Source organism: Dermochelys coriacea, chromosome 2 (assembly GCF_009764565.3).
Source record: "Dermochelys coriacea isolate rDerCor1 chromosome 2, rDerCor1.pri.v4, whole genome shotgun sequence".
NCBI classification, from domain to species: domain Eukaryota; kingdom Metazoa; phylum Chordata; order Testudines; family Dermochelyidae; genus Dermochelys; species Dermochelys coriacea.
This window is the reverse complement of record NC_050069.1, coordinates 184,690,731-184,716,897: the sequence shown is the minus strand read 5'-3', so window position 1 is coordinate 184,716,897 and position 26,167 is coordinate 184,690,731. Positions and strand designations below refer to the sequence as shown.

General features: G+C 42.4%; 1 protein-coding gene and 1 long non-coding RNA gene across 3 annotated transcripts in view; one reads left to right on the top strand and one right to left on the bottom strand.

Annotated features, from left to right (window-relative positions):
* The window catches only part of DCLK3 (doublecortin like kinase 3), a 39,224-nt gene extending 21,791 nt beyond the window's left edge, over positions 1–17,433 (bottom strand). Inside the window, exon 1 of one of the 2 annotated variants that reach the window (XR_005291507.2) lies at positions 17,319–17,428. Coding sequence is in view for 1 of the 2 variants with exons in the window: in XM_038392883.2 (XP_038248811.1) it covers positions 17,319–17,388 (70 nt within the window). In the remaining variant the exon portion in view is untranslated. Of the gene's footprint in view, positions 1–17,318 lie in introns of both variants that reach the window. The other variant, XM_038392883.2, reaches the window with a different exon arrangement.
* On the top strand, positions 2,841–15,622 carry LOC122458903. Its single transcript, XR_006279223.1, has 3 exons — positions 2,841–2,968; positions 12,624–12,701; positions 13,547–15,622. It is a non-coding gene; the product is annotated as an uncharacterized LOC122458903 (long non-coding RNA).
* Positions 17,434–26,167: the final 8,734 nt, after the last annotated feature.

The window sequence follows — 26,167 nt, the reverse complement described above, 5'->3', positions numbered from 1 at the left end:
CTGTTGGTAACTCCACCATCTTTACTTGTCCCTCAGACTGCAACTTCAGTGGTGGTTTTTACTCCTCTCTTCCTCTTCAATTGATATTATTCCTAAATCCTGCTGTTTTTTCCCTTCGCAACATCCATCCATTCCTTATGGCAAAACTCTTGTGCAGACCTGGTTCCACCTCCTTTGACTAATGTAAACTCCCCTTTTTTGGTCTCCCTGACTCTTTTCTTACTCCCCCACATTCCAACCAGAATGCAGCTGTGAAAATTCTCTAACATCCCCACCGCCGGGATGATGCCCAGTCCCTCTTCAGATACTTTCATTGTCTTCTGCTCACATTCTATATCAAATTCAACTCCTTGTTCTCACTTTCAAGGCCCTGCACAAATCAGCTCTTTCCTACCTTCCCCCCCCCCACTATCTCCCTCACCACCCTTCATTCCTTCCCTGCAGCTTGCCTGACCACACAACCATCCCTTTATCTTTTCCCACTCTCTAGACCTTCTTCAAGGCAATCACCCATGTCTGTAACCCTCTTCTTGACTCTGCCTAGCATGCTTCCACCCTCTCCTCCATTATGTCTCTCCTTCAAGCATGCTTCTTACTCTAATCTTCCCTCGAAGTCAATGTATTTAAAATAATAACAATAAAACCTTCAAGAAGCATCCATCACTAACCTAAAACACCCATAAGGTGTGTTCCCTCATCCCTCTACCCTCCCGCCACATATTCTTGCAAGTTCCTCAAGTCAAGGACACTGAAATATTGTCTGTAGAGTGCTATGCACATTTATGGCACAGTATAAATAATACTAATGATAGGGCTGGAATGAATGGGTCATCTGTGCTGGGAATTCTGTCAAACAAAACCATCAAAAGCTGAGGAGTCTACATGTACTATTCCAGTTTGTGATTAAAACAACAAATAAAAGCATGTAACTAGGTAAATAAAAAATGTAAGCAGCTTCCAGCATGGAAGTTCCTGAAACTGATAACACTAAAAGAAATGTTCTGAGCAACGTCATAGCATAGTATGTATGTACTCTAGTGTGAATGTGCAGAAAAGAACAGAGAGCCAAACAATATGCAAAGTGCAAAAATCATAAAACCAGAATTTAAACTCATTCTTGTCCCTATACTTGTACTAGATGCAGAGAAATAAAGTATGGATTAAGAACCCAAACCGCTTTTGTGGGAGATATGTTGAAGTCATGGAAAGCCAATGGAGAGGAAATGCATTTCTTCTTTCCATATTTGTTGTGAACTATAACTGGGGTGGAGGAGGGGGAAGCTACAAGGTCCTAGAATCATAGAACATCAGGGTTGGAAGGGACCTCAGGAAGTCATCTAGTCCAACCCCCTGCTCAAAGCAGGACCAATCCCCAACTAAATCATCCCAGCCAGGGCTTTGTCAAGCCTGACCTTAAAAACCTCAAAGGAAGGAGATTCCACCACCGCCCTAGGTAACGCATTCCACTGCTTCACCACCCTTCTAGTGAAAAAGTTTTTCCTAATATCCAACCTAAACCTCCCCCACTGCAACTTGAGACCATTACTCCTTGAAAATGCTGATATGAATCTCTCTTTATATGTAACACCATGGACATATACTAATGTCAATACATATCCACATATAAAATCTGAATGCGACAGAAGGATGTTGAGAATTGATGCTGTTGGCAAACATGAGAAGGGAGCAAAGCTGGGGAGAGTCAGTATTGGGGTAAGCCAAGCTGAGCACAGGGGGCCATGAAGTTCTGCAAAGACATGTAAAAGATATGCAGTTCGGGGGTGGGGGGGTTGGGAGATGTAGACACATGTAGGAAGAAAAAAATATATATATAAACAGTGGTGACTATCCAAATAAATAAATAAATAACATAAATAACTATCTACAAGGAGACAGAATAGATGGATGGACTGATTAAAATCGAAGTGATTTAAATCACCAATTTTAATCATGATTTAAATTAGCAAACAGGAAACCTTAATTTATATTTTGGTTTCCAGTTGTACTTTTTAGTTATTTTCTTAAAGAAAAGTTTATACTTATAGGTTGGTAATCATTAAACCATGTTGATTTGCAACTAAATATAGGCTTTACACCATATTTGGTACTACTTTTTGCTAAGTAGGAGGCCACTATATCTGTTCACATGTATTTAAGCAATTATATAGCTTAACATACAGATTTTTAATTTTTACATTTTTATGTTAGAAAATGGCGTTTTTCTTGTTTACAAGATGGTTAATTTTTTACTTAAGATTTGTGTTGAATTCTATTTGGATGGAAATTGACATTCAAGTGAAAAAGCACAAAAATATTGTTTCAGTATTCCCCACCTCAGCCATCTGATTCCCAGTCTCCTCACCAGTTTTCCCTACCAGCCTCTTGTCCCAGTCACCCCCTTGGTTCCCAGTCTCCATGCCCAACTACTACCTGCCCCCTAGCTGCCAGTGTCAGCCTCCCCACCGAATCCATCTGCAGCCGCCACCCGGCTCCCCCTCTCTTCCAGTCCCAACCTGTAATCGATATCTGGCTTTTAAGAATAATCTTTGCAACTGACATGCTATACATTTGAATAAAATTTTTCCAAGATGAATAAGGCTAGTGTTTCCAGTTGTAGTGACTGCGTAAACAATACCTATGTAAAATTTACTTACTGTAAAAGGATGCCTCTGATCACATTTTATTTCCATCTGACTAATTTAATACATTCAGGAAACTTGTTATATTGTGCCTTCCCTCTTTGTGCCCCTTTCCTACTCTCTCGTACACACACTCTCTCGTATATATTAGCCTTGCAAGTTGCAAGAGTTAATAATTTACAATAAGGAACAGGAGATCAAGGTAGTATAGTTCTGCAAGATTCAGATTACATCCTACAGATAACAGCTGATGCACATTGGTAACCTGTGTGAATTACCTAAGGAAACCATGACATTTAAAGGACTGCTCTGAATTGAGTGCAGATCAAGTATGCATACTTAAGAGATAATCTCTGCCATCAGTTGCTTTCAGATAACCATATATGCAGTGATCTGTGTCATCCCTGGAACAATGCAGTCCTTCAAATACTGTAGTTCTATTGGGACCACTTATCTACTATCTTTAGAAATAAAAGAACTGAAGTCATTTATTTTTAGAGTCCTCTTCGGATATATAAACCGACCATAAATCTCTCATCTGACCGTGTAGCGGGGCCATTGATCATTTGCATTCAGATATCAATTTGTAGCTCTGCTTTAAATAAGAGTTGAACAACAACATAATCTTTCTCCTTGTTGAGATTCAGTCAGTAAAGGAAAGTGGATACTCAAATTCCTAGCTCCTTTATTTGATCCGGCAGGAAAAAGGTTACACTCTAATGCCACCGTCCCCATCACCAGAAACTGAAAGGACAAAAAATGTTGAGAATTAGTGGATTTCACTCTTTTTAAAACTTATTTGATTAAATGTTTTGGATTCAAGTTAAGATTATTTTTACCCTAATGTTCTCCATTGTTTCACCTGCTTTGAAATAGGGACTGTGGATGCTTAGATAAATGAAGCAAAAGATTGTCTAGCTTTAGATTGCCTCCATAAGTCCCTCGCTATCCTTTGCCGAAGAGATTTTATTGTCGAATAGGAATGCTCTTTGTATGAGATACTTCTTCTGCTCCTACAATAAAACTGTTGTGTTTGTGCTGTGATGAAAGCAAATCAATATCTCATAAGGTGCCAGTTCCGCAAAGGCTTAAGCATGTGTGTAACTTTACTTGTGCGAGTAGTTCGACTAACTTTAAGGAGACTTCTCGTGTGTGTGTGTGTGTGTGTGTGTAGGATCAGGGCCTTAGATTGTACTATATTATGACTATTCTTCTTTATAATTATTCCAAGGGGCTCTGTACTTAAAGTGTCGACCTAATAAAAATGATATTCACAGAAAGTGAAGCCATGGCTACCTATTATATTGCTTCTTACTATTTAAAGTTGCTTTGTAATACTGTTTTTAAAATATTCATCCCAGTGAAACTGTGACATGATACTTTATTTCGCTGCAGGGAAAAGCAATGCAAAGGCATAAATACTGAAACCATGATCTTGCAAGGAAGAGCCAAGAAGGAATGCAAGACATTGAGTGGAAACATTTTTCCATTGTTTTTGACAACCCCCTCTGCACTTGCTCAGCTAAGATGGCCCTGCGAAAACTCTGACAAGTCGCCTCCTTTCTCATCCACTTCAGGCCATACGCATCGAGAACAGACTGCGTGAGCAATGTGAAGAAAGGAAGGGGTCAGTGCCACACCCCAGGCAATACTTGGTCCCTGGCCCGATCCCAGAGCCTATGCAACTCAATGCAGCCATGGGACTCCCAAGGAAAGAGAATGACATCACTGCCACCATTTTTGTTCCTACTGTGGGGAACTGGCCACACAATTGCCAGTTACCTGTCAAGGACACAGTCAGGCAAAATTCAGGAAATGGCCGAACCCTGGCCCACTAAAGGGGGCTGGTCTGCGTGGGCCCCGAGCCACTCATCCCCTTACTGAAATATGCCCAAGGCAGTCAAGCCCTCATTACACCTCCAAGTTCAGATCGGCTTCAACATCCTAAGCAGGTCTCAATAAGTTCCCCTGCAATGGGTACTCATAGACTCCAGGATTGTGGACAACTTCATAGATGAAAGTGCAGCCAGAGGCAATGCCAACCTTGTAGACAGAACAGATGGCTCACTCCTGTCCTTGGGCCCAGTGACATAGGATACTGTGCCATTGGAAGTTGTTATCCAGAATCGCAGACACCATAAGGTCTGCTTACCACACTTTCCCATAATCCTCAGCATCTCATGTTTGTTAATCCATGACCCACACATCCTGTGGCGGGAATGGAAAAATCAGCTTCCACTCTGAATTCTGCCAGCAAGGCTGCCTGCGTGCACTGCCTGATGGAGCCCGGCCAGAGACCAGGTCACGGCTGAGGAATCCCCAGATCGGGGATCGGCAACCTTTGGCATGCGGCCCACCAGGGTAAGCCCCCTGGCGGGCTGGGCCAGTTTGTTTACCTGCTGCATCTGCAGGTTCAGTCGACAGCAGCTCCCACTAGCCGCGGTTCGCCACTACAGGCCAATTGGGGCTGCGGGAAATGGCGACTAGCACATCCCTTGGCCCGCGCCACTTCCCGCAGCCCCCATTGGCCTGGAACGGCAAACTGCGGCCACTGGGAGCAGCGATGGGCCGAACCTGTGGACACGGCAGGTAAACAAACAGGCCCGCTAGGGGGCTTATCCTGGTGGGCCGCGTGCCAAAGGTTGCCAATCACTGCACCAGACCCTGCTTGTGGACCAGATGAGACCATCTCTAGAATCAACCCCAGCTCCTTCTGCTAAGAATTACTAATACACAGAAATCTTTGAAGAAAAACTGTGGATGTCCTACCACCACACTGGGACTATGGCTCTCTGACTGAGCTACAGCCTGGAGCCAAAATACCCTTTGGCCATCTCTATGCCAGTTCAGAACCAGAACTGGCCACCCTGTGCTCCTATCTCCAGGAGAATCTGGCCAACGGGTTGACGCAGCCATCAACCTCCCCTGTTGGGGTCACTTTTTTTGTCAATAAGAAAGATGGGACCCTGCGTCTATGAGTGGATTATTGGGCCCTCAATCAAGTAACAATCAAAAACTGGTACCCCTTGCCCACTCATCCAGGACATGTTGGACTGCATGTGATCAGCTAAGGTATTCACTAAACTTGACCTGCAAGGACACTACAGCCTGATAAGGATCAGACCAGGGGACGAATGGAAGATGGCTTTTCAAACCTGGTATGGCCATTATGAATACTCGGTAACACCATTCTGTCTTACAAATGCCTCCACCACTTTCCAGCATTTAGTGAATTAGATATTCCATGACATCCTAGACCAGTACGTTGTAGTTTACCTTGATGACGTACTTGTCTTCTCCAAGAGTCCAGAGCAACACACCCATCGTATCTGATTGATCCTGGATCCGCTCTGCCAACATGTTTTGTATGTGAAACTCAAAGTACAGCTCCAGCCGATGTTCTATGGAGTTCTTGAGCTATATCTTGTCAACTGAGGACCTCCAAATGGACCTCAGGAAAGTGGACACTGTTTGGACCTGGGCAGACTCTCAAAGCATCAAGGAGCTGCAAAGCTTCCTGGGGTTTGCTAACTTTTATAAACATTTCATTCCTGTTTTTTCAGGCCAGATAATCCTATTGACAGCACTTCTACAAAAGAACACCTCCTTCACCTAGTTCCTGGCGGTACAACAGGTGTTCAACCTGCTCAACATGGCCTTCACCGTGCACCATTCCCGACACACCCCAATCCAATGCTGCCCTTTGTCGTTGAGACTGAAGCCTCCAACGCTGCCATTAGAGCCATACTATCCCAAAGATATGACAGAATTATGAATCCTAAATAAAAAACTTATAGCGATCAAGATGGCCTCCACAGAGTGGCACCACTATCTGGAAAGGTTCTGACACCCAATACAGGTGTACGTAGATCATAAAAATCCAGAATACCTTCAGAAGGGTAAGGTGCTAAACCAAAGTCAGCTCTATTGGGCCTTGTTCTTCACACATTTTAAATTTCACCATTACCTACCACCCTAGAGCCCAGAACAAGGCCACTGAAAAAATCTTCCAAAAAAGGGAGTAGTTCACCAGTCAGGACCCATCTTGCATGGAGCCACCCTGCATCCTCAACTGCTGTGATTTCTTGGACACCGCTGTTTCCCAAGACCTCATGTCTTTGATCCACTCAGCAAAAAGAGTGGAGTCCCTTCCCAAGGAACTCAAGGTAGGAAGCAAGGGGCAACATCAGATACGGGATGGCTTATTCTACATCAAGGGTTGTCCGTGTGTCTGATTGGGACAGTCTTAACTGGAAGTACTGAGACTCAGCCTTGACTCCCCACCAGCAGGTTACTTCTGCCTTGCCTGATTCCCTGCTCTTTCTAATGGCCTCAAATTAGAATCTCCTCTGTAGATTCTTGTGAGATTTGTGTTCACATTAAGAGGCCACACTAGAGACCCTTAGACACTCCAATACCTGCAGAAACCCCGGCTAGACCTTGGGCAGCTATCAACCCAGATTTTATAGGGGAGCTTCCCATGTCTGAAAGATATACCATCATCCTCACTATGGTTGATCCGTTAACCAAAATGGCTCACTTTGCTCCCATTACACACTTGCCTGCTGCAGAAGAGATAACTCAACTCCTGAGGACGCACATTGTCCGTCTCCAGGGACTCCCCAAATAGGTCACATCTGACTCAGGTTTGCTATGCATGTCACTATTCTGGAGTGAAACCAGGTGACTGCTTGTGGTTTACGCCTACACATCCTCTACCCATCACTCACAGAGAGATGACCAGTCCAAGAGAGTGCATCCGGTGTTAGAACACTATCTTTGGAGCTTTACAAATGATCACCTGAATGACGGGTCAGCTCTCCTGCCCCAGGCAGAATTCACCTACCATAACACTGGCCATATTTCCACTGGGAAAAGTCCATTCTACACAAACTTCAGGTTCCATCCCTGTCTCCACAAACCCCACTGCCACCAACTGGGTACAGTAGATTCATAAAGTCCACAAGGAGCTTAAGAGGCATCTTGAAAACACCCAGAGGGACTATAAGTGATATGCTGACTGCTGGCACCAGAAAGCCCGACATTTGCAGTTGGACAAAAGGTCTAGCTCTCAGCACAATATCTCCACATAGAATGGCCTTGTCAAAAATCGGACTACCAATACCTTGCCCATACACGATCAGCCAGGTGATCAACCCAGTGATCGGCAGGCTCCGACTCTCCAGATCTGTCAGGGTATACCCAGTGTTGCATGTATTGCTGCTGAAGCCACAAGGCGACAACTTCTTTGCTCACTGACAGCAACTGCCACCCCTTCCAGTACAGGACCAAGGTCATAATGAATGTGAGGTCCGTGAGGTTTCAGATTCTAAAATCAAATGTTGTTGCCTCATTGACTGGGAAGGTTATGGCCCTGAGGTGCACTCCTGGGAACAGATCTATGTGCCTGACCTTGAAGCAGCCTCCCATGCAGCCCACCCAGACAAACCTGGCCTCCTGGGGAAGGATGCCCCCTTGAACTAGGGGGATGATGTAAGGATCGGGAGGACTCAAACTTGGGTTGGCAGAGCCACCAGGCAACAGACACCTAAACACGACCACCAACAGCTGTAATTCAGCCCCTCCCTGAGAGCTACAAACCACACTGTACACTACTTGGACGAACCATCCAAGAGTCCCAATTGCCAGCTGCCTCTAGGCTCCTCATTGGCCCCTTGACCCCATATAACTCCATGGGACATACCAGGAAGAGTCCAGACAACAACATGACCAACTATGCTTCTCTATTCCCCAATTCCCAGCACTGACTTTGCCTCTGACTTGGATTCTGACCCTCGCTCCGGATCCAGACCCTGACACAAGTTCTGACCACTGATACTGACCTCAGCCCAGAAATCTGATCCTTGAGCTCCAACCCCCATCCCAGAACTCTCACACTGTGACTCAGTGTCCACATCTGTAAAATAATAACATCCCTGCCTCCCTCAATTACATTTTTTTTGTTAAAAAACAGTTAAGATTCCTTAGTTGAACATTTCATGAGACAAAAATTAAAGAATCAGAAAATTCCTAATTAAATCCTCAGTCATTTCTTGCAGCCTACAGCCATGATTTTACTATCTTTCATTACCTCATCTTCAAATATCAGCCATGAACACATATTCCTCCATCTACCTCCTCACAAAAGATGCAGCTTATGACTCTAATTATGTGGATGTTTCCTAGTTGTTTGGAAAATTAAATTTGTTTCATGGTGAAATAGATAGTGTGTGTTGTGTAGATGTTTAGTTTATGGTTATATTTAATTTTTTGTATTGATTGGCAGTTTGTTTTTTAAAGTGGAGCTAATTTGTAATAGTGTTATTTTGGGGAAGATAATCATAGAATGTTTCTATCACTTATTTAGGTGAGGTCCTGGAGTTAATGTTCTGTGTTTTGTGTGGAGGTGGAGGAAGAGGCATGTGTGCAATGTCTGAAATAATGTGGAGAAAGTGAATTAATGGTTACAGGTTGCAAGAGATGACTGGGGTCTTAGCTAGGGATTTCCTGGCTTTTTGCTGGTAGAAGATTCACTTAAGCAGTTGTTACTAAAGTATTTTGTTTGAGAGAATTTCCCAGATTCTTACAGAAAAAACTGTATCCAGGAGGGATAAAAATCAGATTTTTTAAAATTTAAGTTAAATACATTTTGTTGTTAAAAATAAACCTATTTAAAATTAAGTTTGAAAGTAAAGCAATATATGTTAAGGGCTAAACTTACTAAAACCTATTATAATTATTTAAATTAAATACAAATATTAATATGAAGCAGTATATGTTTGCTGCCAAAGTGTTAAAGCATTAGACTGGTGGAAGACACTGGCTAAGCACCTTGTGATACAGCATGGCCAGAAAGCAGCAGAAGAGTGATACAGGAGAGATATGCAAGTCCCAGGATGAGATGAAGCAGGGGGGTTTTAATCAGGTGACTAGCTTCAGGTGCTTTTAATTAATCTATAGAAACCTTTCTTCCCTTTACAGGCTTCAATCAGCCAGGGGAAGGAGTTGGAGCAGAGAGCAGTTTGGAGAAGTGCTGTGGTTGGCTAGAAGACCAAGATCTTAGGTAAAGAGACACCTGGCCTCTGCAGAGAGAGAGAGAGAGGGCAGGAAGCCCCACAAGCTGAAGAGCAGGAGAGGGAAGTAGCCTAAGGGAAGGAAGCACTAGTTCAAGTGGTTTATCACTATCCCTAGGGCCCCTGGGCTGAGACCCAGAGTAGAGGGCAGGCGTGGGTCCCTCCCTTTCTACTACTCTTCTCTGGGTTACTAGTGGTACAGTAGATATTCTACCCTAGTACAGGGGCAGGAAACTGTGCCCTGAACCCCCTTCCCCCCCCGATTCCACCCAAGAAGAGGAAGCCTGGGACCCATCATAATCATACCGGCAATTTGCCACAACCTGGAACCAGCATTTGTTGACATGCTAAAACCAGCTTTTGATAGCAGTAGCCTCTTCTGCAGGTGCTGAGAAAATATTTTCTTCATTTCAGTTTATTTAACTAGTTTCAGTACAATGACTAGGTCATTCAACGTTAAGAAATCTGAAAAAGCAGGAAAGCTTGTTTTCCTCTTCTGATCTGCAAATAAGAAGTAGGTGTGAGAGGATGAGATCTACTACTTCTAAAATCTTGAAGGACATGGCAAGCAGAACTATTAGTATAATTCACTAAAAGATAATGCCCAGGGCAGATGGAGGCTCCCTCTTACCATGGCCTTGCTCTAGCTTCCGACCTGAGCAGCCTACTCTCATTGGAGGAGATGACGACAGAGAGGGCACAGGGATGACAGAATTTTCAGCCATCCTTCCAAAAGCTGGAGATCAGCAGTAGAGGGACAGAAAGCTGGAGGTCAGACAGGTCTGCTTCCTGACCTTTCTCTACTCCCTACCCAGGCCACTATTCACTGGTTGAAGGTAGGCACCCTCCTGGCTGCTCCTCTGTTCCCATACAGGCCCAAGTTTTGCATAATAATTACTCTTAATTGGAGCATCTATAAATTCCTAAATTAAGCCATTAAAAGAACTATTTACAGCGAACAGCTGATGCAATGTTATGCTTCTTTGCAGAGCCAGGGAAATAAATGCGTTCCTCCCACCCCTCAGTGCAGAGTATGAGGATAGGATATCATGGCAATTTGTACACAAAGCGCTGAGAAACCCATAAAGTAAACAAACTGAAAAAGGGAGAATATTTTTTTCTCTAATCTCTTTCAGTTTTTGTAATTTTAAGTGCCCAAGGACCGGCTACAGGACATTCATAGTGGATGGCCCATGAACTTATGCTCCCAGTAGGTCAGGCAGAGCCCAAGTCTGTCAAATCTAAAGGGAACAATGTTGGTTTTGCATGACCTCACAGTCTCTTAATTGTAGCATTTATTGGTGGGTTAGCACAAGCAGGTATACTCTCCAAAATGATGGCACAGGCGAGAGCTCAACAAACAAAAGAACATCTCTTTATTGCTGGAAGGGGTTACAGAGAAATCTCCTCTCCTGCTGCTGGCACTGAAGACTCAAAAGCATGTTCACCTTTTACTTCCCGAAACATGGGTCCTTTCCATTTGGAAGGGGCATACCCTCAAGGGGCTGTGATATGCCACACACGTGTGCCAGCACAGTAAGTGTTATGGTACCATAACCCCATTTATTTATTCAGGCTTTTGCCCCAATGGTGCTGAGACAATTGGTGGGAGGGAGTCTGTTTAGTTTCACAGTGTTTGGTTTCCTGGTTTGTTTTTTGAACTCAAGGTTTTTATTGAGTTTAGGTAGGTAGAGAATTATTCAAACAGTCCACAGTCCATTAGGCAACTCCACTTCCCACTTATTTAAAAAAAACAATGAACAATGCCAGACCGTAGATGCACTTAGAGCTTGCCAGGCAAGTGCATCATTATGAGTAAAATATACAAGATACCATTTAACATAAAAATAAGTGAGCAGTTGCAGAATTTTCTTTTTAATGTTTTATACAAAGTCATAACTTAATAGCTTTGAACTACACTCCAAATGACTGTTTTATTTATGTGTGCAGTGCATCACATCTTTACAAAATGTTAGTCAGTAAAATTTTTAAAGAGATTTCCCAATGACTCTTTTTTAAGCTACTACACCTCAAAATGTCAAAAATAAATTGAAGTTCTACACTAAAACAAGGTTTAAAGAATGGCACTTCTGACTCATCAGATCTGCTCCCCAAATGTATTTTGCTGGATTCCATTTCTTCCACACAGAGAACGATTTAGTTACTCTTGAGCAAATTCAATGAAAACAAGAAGAGTATGCACAGGTGTCAACTGAGGGCATAATTAGGCCTGCAGAACCTTTATTACTTGTGATGATGTTGCATAAGGAAATAAAGGTCCCACTTGACTGTCAGATCCCATGTGTTTAGATTGCAGAATTGGCAATTAGACAAACGATCGTTTTACTTGTAAACTGAACAAACCTGATACAGAGTCACTCAGAGCTAATGTACACTACACAGGCTTTGCTGATACAGCTATACCAGTATAGTAATACCAGCAGAGCCACCTAGTGTAGATGCAACGTATGCCAACAAAAGGAATTTTTTTGTGGACATTAGCTAAGTCAGTAAAAGCACTCTTCTGACAGCTTAGTTGCACCTACACAGAATAGCTATCTTGGTGAGGATGGGTGTTTTTTTTTTTTTTTCCAAACACTGACCAATATAGCTATGCCAACAAAGTTCTGTAGTGGATACCTGGCCTCAGACACAAACATGGGATGCCCTTAAAGGCAGTATTATACAATCTCTTTTTAAGAGTAGAACCACACAAATAGCAACATAACCATTTAAAAAATAGAGAGTTGCTTTCGAACAGTTGTGAAAGAACGTGTCTTCTGCAAGGCAAAATGTCAGCCATTGCTAATCATATTTAAAAGTATAATGACAGCCATTAATTGCTAAACATTTCTATTAACTTCATTGTTTAGGATGGGACAAAAATGACAAATTTCAATTTTTTTTCCAGCAGGCAAATACTAATTGAGTGGAAGATTGTGTTTTCAACATGATTACTGGAAGCTTCCTCTAGGACTACTTAACACAGGTATTCGTTTTACATTCTTGTAATAATTAGACTGAGTAAATTACATTAGGAACGGAGAGAAGCTGGGAAATGTACCTGATTTTCATTTGCAATGAAAGCATATTACTTCTAGATAACTTAACAACTTCCAAGTATTATGGAAACTTCAAGTGCATACTAGAATCAATTAAGAAAATATAAAAAAAGGAAATTACTTATTTAAGTGTGTATAGGATATTTTCCAGCCCACCTATCTATTTTTCTGGGAGCAATACACTTTGAAGAGCAGCAGTGTCAAACTTGCATCTTGCCCTTGCTAAATCTTCAGCTCTTCAATAGGCTGATCCAACTCACTTTGCCTACAGAAGGAGCACAAAAATATCCTAAATGAGATGCTAATTTCACAGTAGTGCCCAGACGCTACATACATTTTTGAGAATATATAAAACAGAAGTTATATATTCAAAAGTTGTCAAATATTTTAGTTACAATCAAGGCAAAGCCTGGGGGTGGTAACAGTAGTAGAATTTCATCCAATTACACCTAAAACTGCTGGAAGATAAGGAAAGGGAGCCACTGAATTATCATTATTCACCTTTTTCCATATGTATGCTTGTCCCTGTGACAAGACAGACAGCAAGGGCTCACAGTGCTGGACTAATCAGAATGAGGACAGAACCAGGGAATTTGCCCATCAGCCTCGCCTAACAATCAAATGTGGAAATTCCCAAGGATTCCTTGGAGCAAATGAAGAAGCAGTGGTAGAACACAGCTCAAGGAAGCAATACTGAAGGAAAGGAACAGTCCCCTGATGACACAGGGAGACTGCAAGAATATCCTGACCCTCTATACCTTTTTTTCCTCAGGAAACTTGTGCCTCTTACCCCATCAGCAGATCTAAATACCGCCCCACCCACGTCTACTACAAGGGACGTCAGTCAGGAATGTCAGAGTTTCCTGTCAAGAAAAGGACAAGACATCTTCAACTGATAAGAAATGCAGGGGTTGAGAAGGGAATGATGGAACAGCTGTTGCAGATGACAGATGCATCTTACAAGTTAGATCAGGAAGATTTTGTGCACATTTTACATCACTTGAAGGCTATTTTTATATATTCTCATAAGTGTATTGCTCCCAATATTTCAAGGAATTAAACTGCATTCTGAGTGGGAGAGAAGGGAAATAACTGAAAAATGGAAAGGATGGGAAAGGATGGCTAGAGGAGCTGCGGGGGGAGACACATTGTACTTGGATGTCCAGCTCATTGACTTCAGAAAGGGAATATTACCCTAATATTTTAAATTTGTTCTAGGAAATTCACTGCTCATGTTTAAATTTTTTCCAACTGAGCCTTCCTCCCCCCCCCCCCCTTCCTTTGCTGCCAGGAAGGTATTTCCTTGGAAACCATCAAACCAAAGGAATTTTTTAATTTGTAAATGCTTCTCCCTGGTTCCCACTTTTCCAGCTCCAGAAACATTTTAGGTTTTTCTCTGACTTACCTGCTTCTCAATTCCTTTATTTTTAAATTTATTTTATGAATAATTTAATTCCTTTGATTTTTTTTTTCCACACCAGTCTCCATAGAAAAAGAATGCATGAAACATGCAATCAAAAATTGCAGCCAGGCAGACAGAAAAGCAAGTCAGAGCAGAAGCTGTAGTATAGCAAAACAAGCATGAATTGGACAAACATCCAAGTAGGTTTTTAAAATATGTTAGTGGCAAAAATACTCCAAATAAACAATCAGTTTTTGGTTCTAAACCGTACTGCAAACTCTGAGATAACCCACAATATAGTTTACGCATTAGGAAGAAAAGATCTTTTCCTAAGAGAAGGTTTTATTGTTTTGGTTTTTAAGAAAACTTTTAGTATATTATGTGGCAAAAATATCATTAGCATCTGGGGAATCTTCCATGTGTTGTGACCAGAGAAGCTGAAAATTGCCCTACCAGAACAGACCAATGATCCTTCTCTCTCTCTCTCTGTGTGGTTATTGCCACATTTTCTTGAGGCAATCTCAAGAAACCCCATAATGGAAAATTATGGAATACTTTATCCATAAATATCTATTCCATTTGTTTATAATGTACAAATTTAACTCTGTTTTCTAAAGCTGAAATAATCGGCGAAATCAGAGGGTTCAATGCTAGAGTAGAATCTTGAACTCTGTCCCCGTGTTTATTCATGTAGCTCCACTCCCTATGTCCAAGAATCTGCTTTTGACATGCAAGGCATGTGACAATCTTCCCCACCCTTTGAAATGAGGATACGCATGTACAACCACAAGTTGCAATTCTAGTTACTTCCAAGACAACTTAAAACTGAAGGCTAATACACAATCCTTAAACTTGTTTTAACACACAGTTGTACAATACCTATATCTCTGTACAACAAGAGCTATTAATTTCACAAAGCTTGTTTGCTCTTTATCGGTCCACTGAATTGCATTCATTTTATGTATATAGTGCAAATACTACAAGAGGTTGAATGTTTCCAGAACCGCAAGTAACTTCTACTCTTTGGCTCTTATTGTAATATAAAGGAACCTTGCCCATGCCTGTCTGAACAATAAACCATGAATTGTACCTTGTGAATTTAAAACCATTATTTATTACTTTTATTAAATGGTCTTACAGCCTGCGAAAAGGTAAGTTTACCTGACCTCTAATACTTCTGCAAGAAACAGCAAAAAAATTACTCAAATTTTAGTAGCCTTTTTCACCATTTCCCCACAGGCCTTCCAGTTAAACCCCTCACTGGCTTTTACTGTTTATCACATCACATAAGGGCACTTCTCCTTCCTTAAAAAAAATGAATAAAAAAATCCCATGTTCAAGATACTTCAGTAATGAGCATAGTATAAATGGGAAGATGAAAAGAGATACCAACATCAGACAAACTGAAAATATTTTAAAAAATAAAACTATAATCATAGTTTGATCAGCTGGGTATTCATAAGTTTACCCCAATGTGAGAAGTCATTTATCTTTTATATAATTTGCTATTACATAGTTCCAAATTTAAAATGTAACAAATATTTCTCTTCTTTCCCCCTTGACACACCAAAAGTGAATACCATACCCCCACCCCAAGTTTGTACTAGGAGAACAATACTGTAACTGTTCTTGTAAAACATGATTTATTGAGCTGCTTATCTTGCCATACATGGTACAACTACTACCTTAATAACATATAACAAAACCTTCATGAGCAACAATACTGGCTTTATAGCTACTCTGAAACATCATCCAGTTATAAATCTGAGATGCACTTTTTTTATCCCAACCCTCACAACCATAAGAGAGACTCATTGATAAAGTACTATATGTATTAAGGGGGAATCATCCATAAAATATTCTTCAAGATTTGGGGAACAGGAAGCAGCTACCGAAATAACTAGGAGAATAGTCATGGAGGGTGGGGAGGGGACGAACCAAGAATGGCCATAATGGGCCAGACCAACCATCCATCTAGCCCAGTGACCAATGCAAGGTGCTTCAGAGGAAATGAGCAGAACAGGATGATTATCAAGTGATCCATCTCCTGTCACCCATTCCCAGTTTCTGGCAGTCAGAGGCTTAGGGACACCTAGAGCCTGGGTTGTGTCCCTGACCAAACTAAATACAATTATATCCTCTCCAAGGCAGACTCTCCCCAGAAACTGCCCTGCAGGGCTTGGCTTCCCTGTCATAGCAGGGTAGGCATCAGGCACAACACGGATTTTCACAAAGCAACATAGGAACTGCAGCACATAAACTGCTTCGTGGTTCATCCAGTCCAGTAGCCTCTCTCTGAAGGTGTCAGAGTAGCAGCTGTGTTAGTCTGTATTCGCAAAAAGAAAAGGAGGACTTGTGGCACCTTAGAGACTAACAAATTTATTAGAGCATAAGCTTTCGTGAGCTACAGCTCACCAAATGCATCCGATGAAGTGAGCTGTTGCTCACGAAAGCTTATGCTCTAATAAATCTGTTAGTCTCTAAGGTGCCACAAGTCCTCCTTTTCTTTTTTCTCTGAAGGTGGATAGTCCCAACTGCTTCAGAGGAGAAAACTCCGCCATAGGCAGCGATGGCGGGGAAAGTTTCCTCCTAAAGCCCCGATAATCAGAGCTTGGCTTCTGCCCCAAAGCTTGGCGGAGGAGGGTTGTTTACATCCCTTCCAAAGCTCTTACTTAACTGGAATATTTACTCTTCTATGGATAACAAAAACATCCAGTTATCAAAGTCCAATCTCTTTTGAAACCTAGCTAAGGAAAGCCCTGGGCCTCAATGCCCTGCCCCTGCCCCTGCCCCTGCCCCCACCACCCCCACTCACCCCCTTCCCCCAGTGCAGTCACACTCATAAACGCCCAAGCTTCCCCCACGTGGGCTGGGGCAGATGCAAATGGCTCGACGGCCCGGTGGTCGGCGCCCTGAGCCGGGCGGGGGGTGATCCAGGACCCAGTCCCCCTGCTCCGCTGGGCGGGGCGGGGCGGGGCGGGAGCAACGCTATTTTGTTCCGCTTTTGCGAAACAGAAGCCCACAGCTCCCGAGGGACCAGAGAGGGGGTAAGGGGGGCAGGAGCCCGCGGCCCCCGGAGCAGGCAGGGCGGGAGGCGTGGGGAGGTGGCTGGAAGGGGAATGGCGCTGGCGGGGTCACTTACCCGGGTGGGGGGCGTAGGGGCAGCAGGAGCCCGCGGGGGGGTGCAGCGGGGGAGGCGCCGCGGCGGGCATCGCCCCGGGGTCGCTCCGGCGCTCGCGGCCGCTCTCGCTGTCTGGGCGCTCGGCGGCGGCGGCGGCGGCGGCGGCGCCGCCCCCCTGCTCGGGGAGGGGCCCGGGGCTGGCCCCGGGGGAGGCGGCGCGGGAGGCGCAGCCCCCGAGGCCCGCCGGGAGGGGCGCGGGCGAGGCCGCGCTCCCGCGGCGCCGCCCCCGCCCCTCTCCCCCCACTACCCTCCCGCCCCCTAAGCTTCGGCCTCTTCCCCCCCCCCGCATCCCGCCTGCGTCCCTCCCCAGCCCGGCCGGTTTAGCAGAGTGGAGTCCTCGGATTCTGAACCAGCACATAAACCCGCAGGGTCTCATCAAATCCTCCGACTCCCCCCAGTCTCCCCACCTCAGCCCAGGGCCTGCCCCACTTACCACCCCCCCCCCAACACACACACAAGCAAGAGAAATGGGAGATACTCCATCACTTGATGTCTTCAAATCAAGACTGCGTAGCCCCTATGCCTAAGCCAAACTCAAGTTATCTGGTCTCAGTACAGGGACAAAGGGGTGACACTTAATTGTGTTTGATGTACAGGAGGTCAGACTAGATGATCTAATCGTTCCTTCTGGTGTTAAACAGTCTTTAAATCTATGGATCAAAGCAAGGGGTTAAAAGTGTGCTAGACTGATGCTCCGCCAGCCTAACATTAACATCAAAAACTTTCAATTATTTAAATTGTGTTCTTCAAACACTTTCTCACCCACCTATGGCTGACATCGGAGTTAAAAGTGGGGGAAGAATTTAGGAAAAATTATTAGGTTGGTTGAGCCCCTTAAATTAAAAACCCATTCTTTTTCATAACCTCACCCCAAATCTTCTAACCCTTTTCCCCTTCCTCTTCAAACCCTTTAAGTCCACTTCTCAAAACGTCATCCTCTTCTCTCTTTATCCTTCCAGCCTAATCTGTTTCACAAGGGCTGGGATTTCCTACCACACTGCCATTTGAATTTAAGGACCCACTGATTCTTCTCATAAAACATTCTATTTAGATATCATTGGGTGTGATACTGCATTTTCTTAATTTCTCATCTGACATTGTTATTGTTTAGGGATGGCTGCATGAAAATAAAATCTACCTTTTAACTTTTAACCATTCCTGCTCCACTCCTGTTGCTATAATCCTTTGTGATATTACAATTGATTGTTGGGCAAATTATTTCAGAAGAGATTTATTACTGCAGACCAGGAATAAGTAACAGGAGCAGATGAACCCCTAAATCAAATGTAGTTACCCCCATTTGTCTTTATGTACTTTGCTTAAAATATACTACAACTGTCCATGGATACAAAATGCTGCTTTAAAGTTAATCTATTTATTTCCAGCATCTGCTGGGAATTGCCATCTGTCTTCCTGATGCCCAGAAATCTGGCCCCTAGCACTGTACAAATAAAGCTAGGAATGGTGGTTCCATAACATGACAGCGTTAAAATTAAACTCATCTGAGAAAGTATTGGTTACTTGATTTGTATACATGTAGTAGTATTATTCATGTAAGGCTATTGCTAGTAGCCCTTGTTATGTCACATTAGGTTTCATGTTTTAACACTAGCACTATAATACAGTTTAAGGCCCTGAGGGAAAATTTGCCAATATTTTTATTACTATTAGTTCATCACCAATAGTGGGAGTCCTAGTGCAGTGGTTTGAGCATTGGCCTGCTAAACCCAGGGTAGTGAGTTCAATCCTTGAGGGGGCCATTTAGGGATCTGGGGCAAAAGTTGGGGATTGGCCCTGCTTTGAGCAGGGGGTTGGACTAGATGATCTCCTGAGGTCCCTTCCAACCCTGATATTCTATGATTCTGTGATACAAATAAGCTGATTGCCACAGACATTTTAAGAAGTGTCATATAAGCCTGTTCAGAGCAGATATAATCAATGTGATCCCTAAAACATAGGCATCTGTATTAAGGATAGGTTTCAGAGTAGCAGCCGTGTTAGTCTGTATCCGCAAAAAAGAAAAGGAGGACTTGTGGCACTAACAAATTTATTTGAGCATAAGCTTTCGTGAGCTACATCTCACTTCATCAGATGCTATATTGCTATCACTGGATCTGTGGTAGCAACTGTGGGAAATATTTCCAAACTATCCCTCTTGTAGATAGAGCTGCATTTAATATAGCATGGCTCAAAAGAAGTATCTCAAAAAACTTTACATAAAATAACCAAAAGCCAGAAAATTAACCTTTACTGGAGGCTAAAAAAAAAAAAGAGACTAAAATAACTGAATCCTCCAAACTGAATCCCCCAAATCCACATATTAACTGAATCTCCCAAATCCACATATTTAAAGTTCAGTAAAAGTAAACTCTACAGCTTGATTGCAATTGCTATAAAGCTGAAGAAATGTAATCTGAATGAAGCTTTTAGAACTCAGAGGCAAAATCTTAAAGCCTGTTCAAAGATACCAACAGCCTGTGTTAAAGTCTCCAAGATTATACATATTGCTCAGATCTGACTTATAGAGAAAGCCATACTAATGTATTGAGTAGATTACATTAAATTTGATATTTCTGAATAGATTTTAACACAAATAATGAAAGGAGGAGCATTTAATAATATCATAGAGCCAAATACACACCTCTTGCAACAGATTCAGTTTAACATTAGAAAATCCTTTGTCATCCCTTTATTTATGACAGAGAAGGATTTAAGTTGCAAATCATAGGTGCTGAGTCAATGAAAAGACAAAACAGACGTGGTTATCTTATACCGAACAGGGGTAACACAAATTGTAACAAACATGCATTAAACCAAATGGTAGCAACAGAGACTGCCAAAATCAAGGTACCAACAAATTCAGGTTATAAATGCTAGATACAATGAATGGAACAATTTCCAAAGGGAACGAAGTGGGCATGCTGAGTGTACTCTGACCTGAACTAAGCAAAAGTAGTATTGTCCCAGAATAACCCTAATACAATCCTGTAGTAAAAATATTGAGTAAATTAAAAAGATCAAAGAAAAAAACAGTAAAGGAAACTAACATGACCATAGTCAGCAATATGACTCAAATTGAGAGGCAAGCTTTTGAAAAATCATTACCACCCAGGAAGTAATAATGATATCATTCTGTACCTCTTGTCAGCACTAACTTGTATTTCAAGTATGTATTTGAAAAAACATATACATTGTTTCTTTTTTAAATAGATTTTTAAAATCTAAAATTTTCGATACCAGGATAAAAAGGGTTTATATTATTACAGAGGGCCAAGGAGGCCATGTTCAGGTCTGGATCCAGATACCTGCAGTTGTAGGGTTGAGTTGGACTTCTGTTTTATACTGAACCAGAGCTATAGCACTGGCAGAAATCTTGAGAGATCATCTGTTCTGCATTCTCCTCCCCTTAAATCCTGGCTGTTGGGAGGAGGGAGTTGTTTTTATTCATTCTTCCTAGAGCAAGATTAGCCCCCATGAAACCTGTGGACTCCTAGGAAATCAGAAAAAAAAAGCCAAAGAAATCCTAATGTAGACAGGGCTCCAGCAGCTTCCTGAATTGTCAACCCTATATTTATAACCTAGTAGGGTTCCTACTGGCACTAACACCAATTCAGCTGAACAAATGGGAATATTTTCATAATATTCCCCAGTGACAACAATGCTAACAGGTGCCATGCCTAGAGTCCTGCAAAGCTGCACGAGGCTCCAGAATCACAGGTTGAGTTTCAGTTTAAAGTAATTGTTAAATTTCAACTATTATTATAAGGTGTGGAGAAACTTTTAGTGTGTAGATATACTGTAAAATTTCTGAAACCACAACTACAACTCTGGCTGCTTCCATTTTTGTTCTGGAATGGCATGTCGTTGCATTAGCAATATCATTCACCTGGAATTTTTATTTGTGGGGAGGAAATACAAAGCATTGTTTGGACAAATTAAGTAATGTTAGCTTCAAGTATCTTCCTCTTAACAAATTGCCTTGTTTCAGTTTTTCAGTATCTGAGATAATCAATATCAAATCAGGATAATTAGAAGTTAAAATGTAGTGGGGCTCTTGTTCATAGGAATATTATAAATGGCAACATTTTGATGAGGCTGGAGGATTCTCTCTAATTAAGCTTTTAGAAATGACTAATACATTATTTTAACAAAGCCTCGTCAGAATAAAATGAACAGAAATTGTGACCGCTTGACATTCTCTGCTCTTCCAGATTGTGCCTCACATCATGTGGCTTGTGTGTTGTACTGAAACATACTGGTTTAGGATTGCTATCTCCCTGGGAAACTCACAGAATGAGATGTCTCCCTCAGGACAGATATCTCAGTGAGCAACATTTTATAATAAAATAATAATAAATTGCATGCAATAATACCTTCCGTTCAAGGATGTCAAAACTCATTATAAACATTCATTATTTAAGCCACACAACAACTTGGAGATGCTCAGATACCACAGTGATGGGTGACCTTAAAAAAAAACCCTCTAGATAAATATTATCTCGTTTTACAAGCAATAAACTGGAGCATGAAGAGATTAAATAACTCAATCAAGGTCACACAGCAAGTCACTGGCAGAATTGGAACTAGAACTCAGGATTTCGACTCTCAATCCCTTTTAGCTGTGAGACTCTACTTTATTCCTAAGAGAAAGGTGTAGTCCAATAAACCATGCACAGGCTTGGCACTCAGGAAGCCTTGAGTTCTAATCCTAGCTCTGAGAGAAGCTTCTATTATGATTTGGAACAAATAGCCCAATTGCTCTGTCTCTGTTTCCCCAGCTTTAAGAAGTGAGGGATGATGATACCTACCATCACAGTGCTGTTGGGAGACTCAGACAGCTGCAGCGGCACAAGAGCTAGCAAACAGAGCTAAACAGGGGAGTTTGAGTGGGAGTTCTGTTGGAGGAAAAGGTATTTGTACTTGGTTTTGTATTTTGAGTGTGTGTGTGTGTGTGTGTGTGCGTGTAGAGGCTTTGTGCTGGGAGAGAAGCTGAGCCCCGATTAGGGGGTGGGGCTTCTAACTAGAGGTCCTAGAAAGGTAGCCAGCCAGTCAGGCAGTGGCACATAAGCTAGCAAACAGAGCTGTATACAGGGGAGTTTGAAAGGGGAGTTTGTATTGTGGTGCTTGTTTGGGGTTTGCTTTTGCTGGGAGGGGTGGTCTTTTTGGTGTGGCTTGTGTTTCCCAGATTAACAGGATTTAGGTAGGAAGGCGATGACAAATACGGAGGCAGCTGTGGGAGTGACTCCTGTAGTGGAAGACACATTGAGGATGACTGGATGTGGAAGCTGTGGTATGTACATGATCCTGGAGGGGGGACCCGGTAAGAGTTTTTTCTGCATGAAATGCCATCTGATAGAGCTGATGGAGGAAAAGATCCGAGGTTTGGAGATGCGGGTGGAAAGTCTCGTTGAGTTTAGGAAGGGGTTTGAGCAGATGATGGAGCAAAGATATGAGGTATCTGAAGGGAAAAGCTCAGACTCACAGATGGAAGCAGGGCTGGGGAATTTTGAGGGGAGACTGGGTGAGGAAAGTGGTCAGTGGAAGCATGTGACTAAAAGAACCAGGCAGAGGGAAAGACGGGCTAGTGAAGGAGAAATAGAGCTTAGGAACAGGTTTGCAGAGTTGGAAAATGAAGAAGGGGCTCAGCAGGTACTTGTTGAAGGTGGAAGGGTAAGGAAGAAGAGAAGAGAGGCTAGTCCTATAGGAAAAGGGGAAGAGTCAAGGGAGACTATACCAAATATGAGCCCCAGGAGGATACAGGATGGGTTGAAGAGCATTATAAGGGAAAATAGGAATGGAAAGAACATGCAGCCAGAGGGAACAGGGGAGAGACTGGAGAATAGCACCGTCACCAGGAAAAGGCAGGTCTATGTGATCGGGGACTCTTTATTGAGAAGAATAGACAGGCCTGTAACTAGAGCTGATCCAGAGAATAGAAGGGTGTGCTGTCTTCCGGGTGCTAAGATATGGGATGTAGACCTGAGGTTGAAAAGGATCCTAAAGGGAGCAGGAAAGAATCCCCTAATTATCCTTCATGTGGGAACAAATGATACGGCTAGATTCTCGCTGGAAAGTATTAAGGGAGACTATGCTAGGCTGGGGAAGACGCTTAAGGAAATTGAGGCTCAGGTGATCTTTAGTGGGATCCTTCCTGTTCTTAGAGAAGGGCAACAAAGGTGTGACAAGATTATGACTGTCAACAGATGGCTTAGGCAGTGGTGCTATAAGGAGGGCTTTGGGATGTATGGCCACTGGGAGGCATTCACGGACAGAGGACAGTTCTCTCGGGATGGACTTCATCTGAGTAGGGAAGGAAATAGACTTCTAGGATCAAGGCTGGCACAACTGATAGAGAGCTTTAAACTAGGAATTAGGGGGAGATGGTTGGGAGATGTCCAGGTAATCTCCATGCCAGATTTTAGCATTGAGAGGGAAGAAGATGAAGTAAAAAAGGATACAGCCATGGGTAGTAAACTGTATATAAGGAGGAAGGGCAGTGTGGATACTAGTCTAATAGGTTATACTGGCTGTAGAATGACTGTGCCTAATAGGGTACAAAATGTGAGCGAGGCCAAACAGCAAAAATTAAGGTGTTTGTACACCAATGCAAGGAGCCTAGGTAACAAAATGGAGGAACTAGAGCCACTGGTGCAGGAAGTGAAACCAGATATTATAGGGATAACAGAAACATGGTGGAATAGTAGTCATGACTGGACTACAGGTATTGAAGGGTATGTGCTGTTTAGGAAAGACAGAAACAAAGGTAAAGGTGGTGGAGTAGCATTGTATATCAATGATGAGGTAGAATGTAAAGAAATAAGAAGCAATGCAATGGATAAGACAGAGTCCGTCTGGGCAAAAATTACATTGGGGAAGATAACTAGTAAAGCCTCTCCTACGATAGTGCTTGAGGTGTGCTATAGACCTCCGGGATCTAATTTGGATATGGATAGAGCCCTTTTTAATGTTTTTAATAAAGTAAATACTAATGGAAACTGCATGACCATGGGAGACTTTAACTTCCCAGATAGAGACTGGAGGACCAGTGCTAGTAATAATAATAGGGCTCAGATTTTCCTAGATGCGATAGCTGATGGATTCCTTCATCAAGTAGTTGCTGAACCGACTAGAGGGGATGCCATTTTAGATTTAATTTTGGTGAGTAGCGAGGACCTCATAGAAGAAATGGTTATAGGGGACAATCTTGGCTCAAATGATCATGAGCTAATTCAGTTCAAACTAAATGGAAGGATTAACAAAAATAAATCTGCAACTAGAGTTTTTGGTTTCAAAAGGGCTGACTTTCAAAAATTAAGGAAATTAGTTAGGGAAGTGGATTGGACTGAAGAACTTATGGATCTAAAGGTAGAGGAGGCCTGGGATTACTTTAAATCAAAGCTGCAGAAGCTATCGGAAGCCTGTATCCCAAGAAAGGGGAAAACATTCATAGGCAGGAGTTGTTGACCAAGCTGGATGAGCAAGCATCTTAAAGACGTGATTAAGAAGAAGCAGAAAGCATACAGGGAGTGGAAGATGGGAGGGATCAGCAAGGAAAGCTACCTAATTGAGGTCAGAACATGTAGGGATAAAGTGAGACAGGCTAAAAGTCGAGTCGAGTTGGACCTTGCAAAGGGAATTAAAACCAATAGTAAAAGGTTCTATAGCCATATAAATAAGAAGAAAACTAAGAAAGAAGAAGTGGGGCCGCTTAACACTGAGGATGGAGTGGAGGTTAAAGATAATCTAGGCATGGCCCAATATCTAAACAAATACTTTGCCTCAGTCTTTAATAAGGCTAAAGAGGATCTTAGGGATAATGGTAGCATGACAAATGGGAATGAGGATATGGAGGTAGATATTACCATATCTGAGGTAGAAGCGAAACTGAAACAGCTTAATGGGACTAAATCGGGGAGCCCAGATAATCTTCATCCAAGAATATTAAAGGAATTGGCACCTGAAATTGCAAGCCCATTAGCAAGAATTTTTAATGAATCTGTAAACTCAGGAGTAGTACCGAATGATTGGAGAATTGCTAATATAGTTCCTATTTTTAAGAAAGGGGAAAAAAAAGTGATCCGGGTAACTACAGGCCAGTTAGTTTGACATCTGTAGTAGGCAAGGTCCTGGAAAAAAATTTGAAGGAGAAAGTAGTTAAGGACATTGAAGTCAATGGTAAATGGGACAAAATACAACATGGTTTTACAAAAGGTAGATCGTGCCAAACCAACCTAATCTCCTTCTTTGAAAAAGTAACAGATTTTTTAGATAAAGGAAATGCAGTGGATCTAATTTACCTAGATTTCAGTAAGGCATCTGATACCGTGCCACATGGGGAATTATTGGTTAAATTGGAGAAGATGGGGATCAATATGAACATCAAAAGGTGGATAAGGAATTGGTTAAAGGGGAGACTGCAACGGGTCCTACTGAAAGGCGAACTGTCAGGTTGGAGGGAGGTTACCAGTGGAGTTCCTCAGGGATCGGTTTGGGACCAATCTTATTTAATCTTTTTATTACTGACCTTGGCACAAAAAGTAGGAGTGTGCTAATAAAGTTTGCAGATGATACAAAGCTGGGAGGTATTGCCAATTCAGAGAAGGATCGGGATATTATACAGGAGGATCTGGATGACCTTGTAAACTGGAGTCATAGTAATAGGATGAAATTTAATAGTGAGAAGTGTAAGGTTATGCATTGAGGGATTAATAACAAGAATTTTAGTTATAAGTTTGGGACGCATCAATGAGAAGTAACGGAAGAGGAGAAGGACCTTGGAGTATTGGTTGATCATAGGATGACTATGAGCT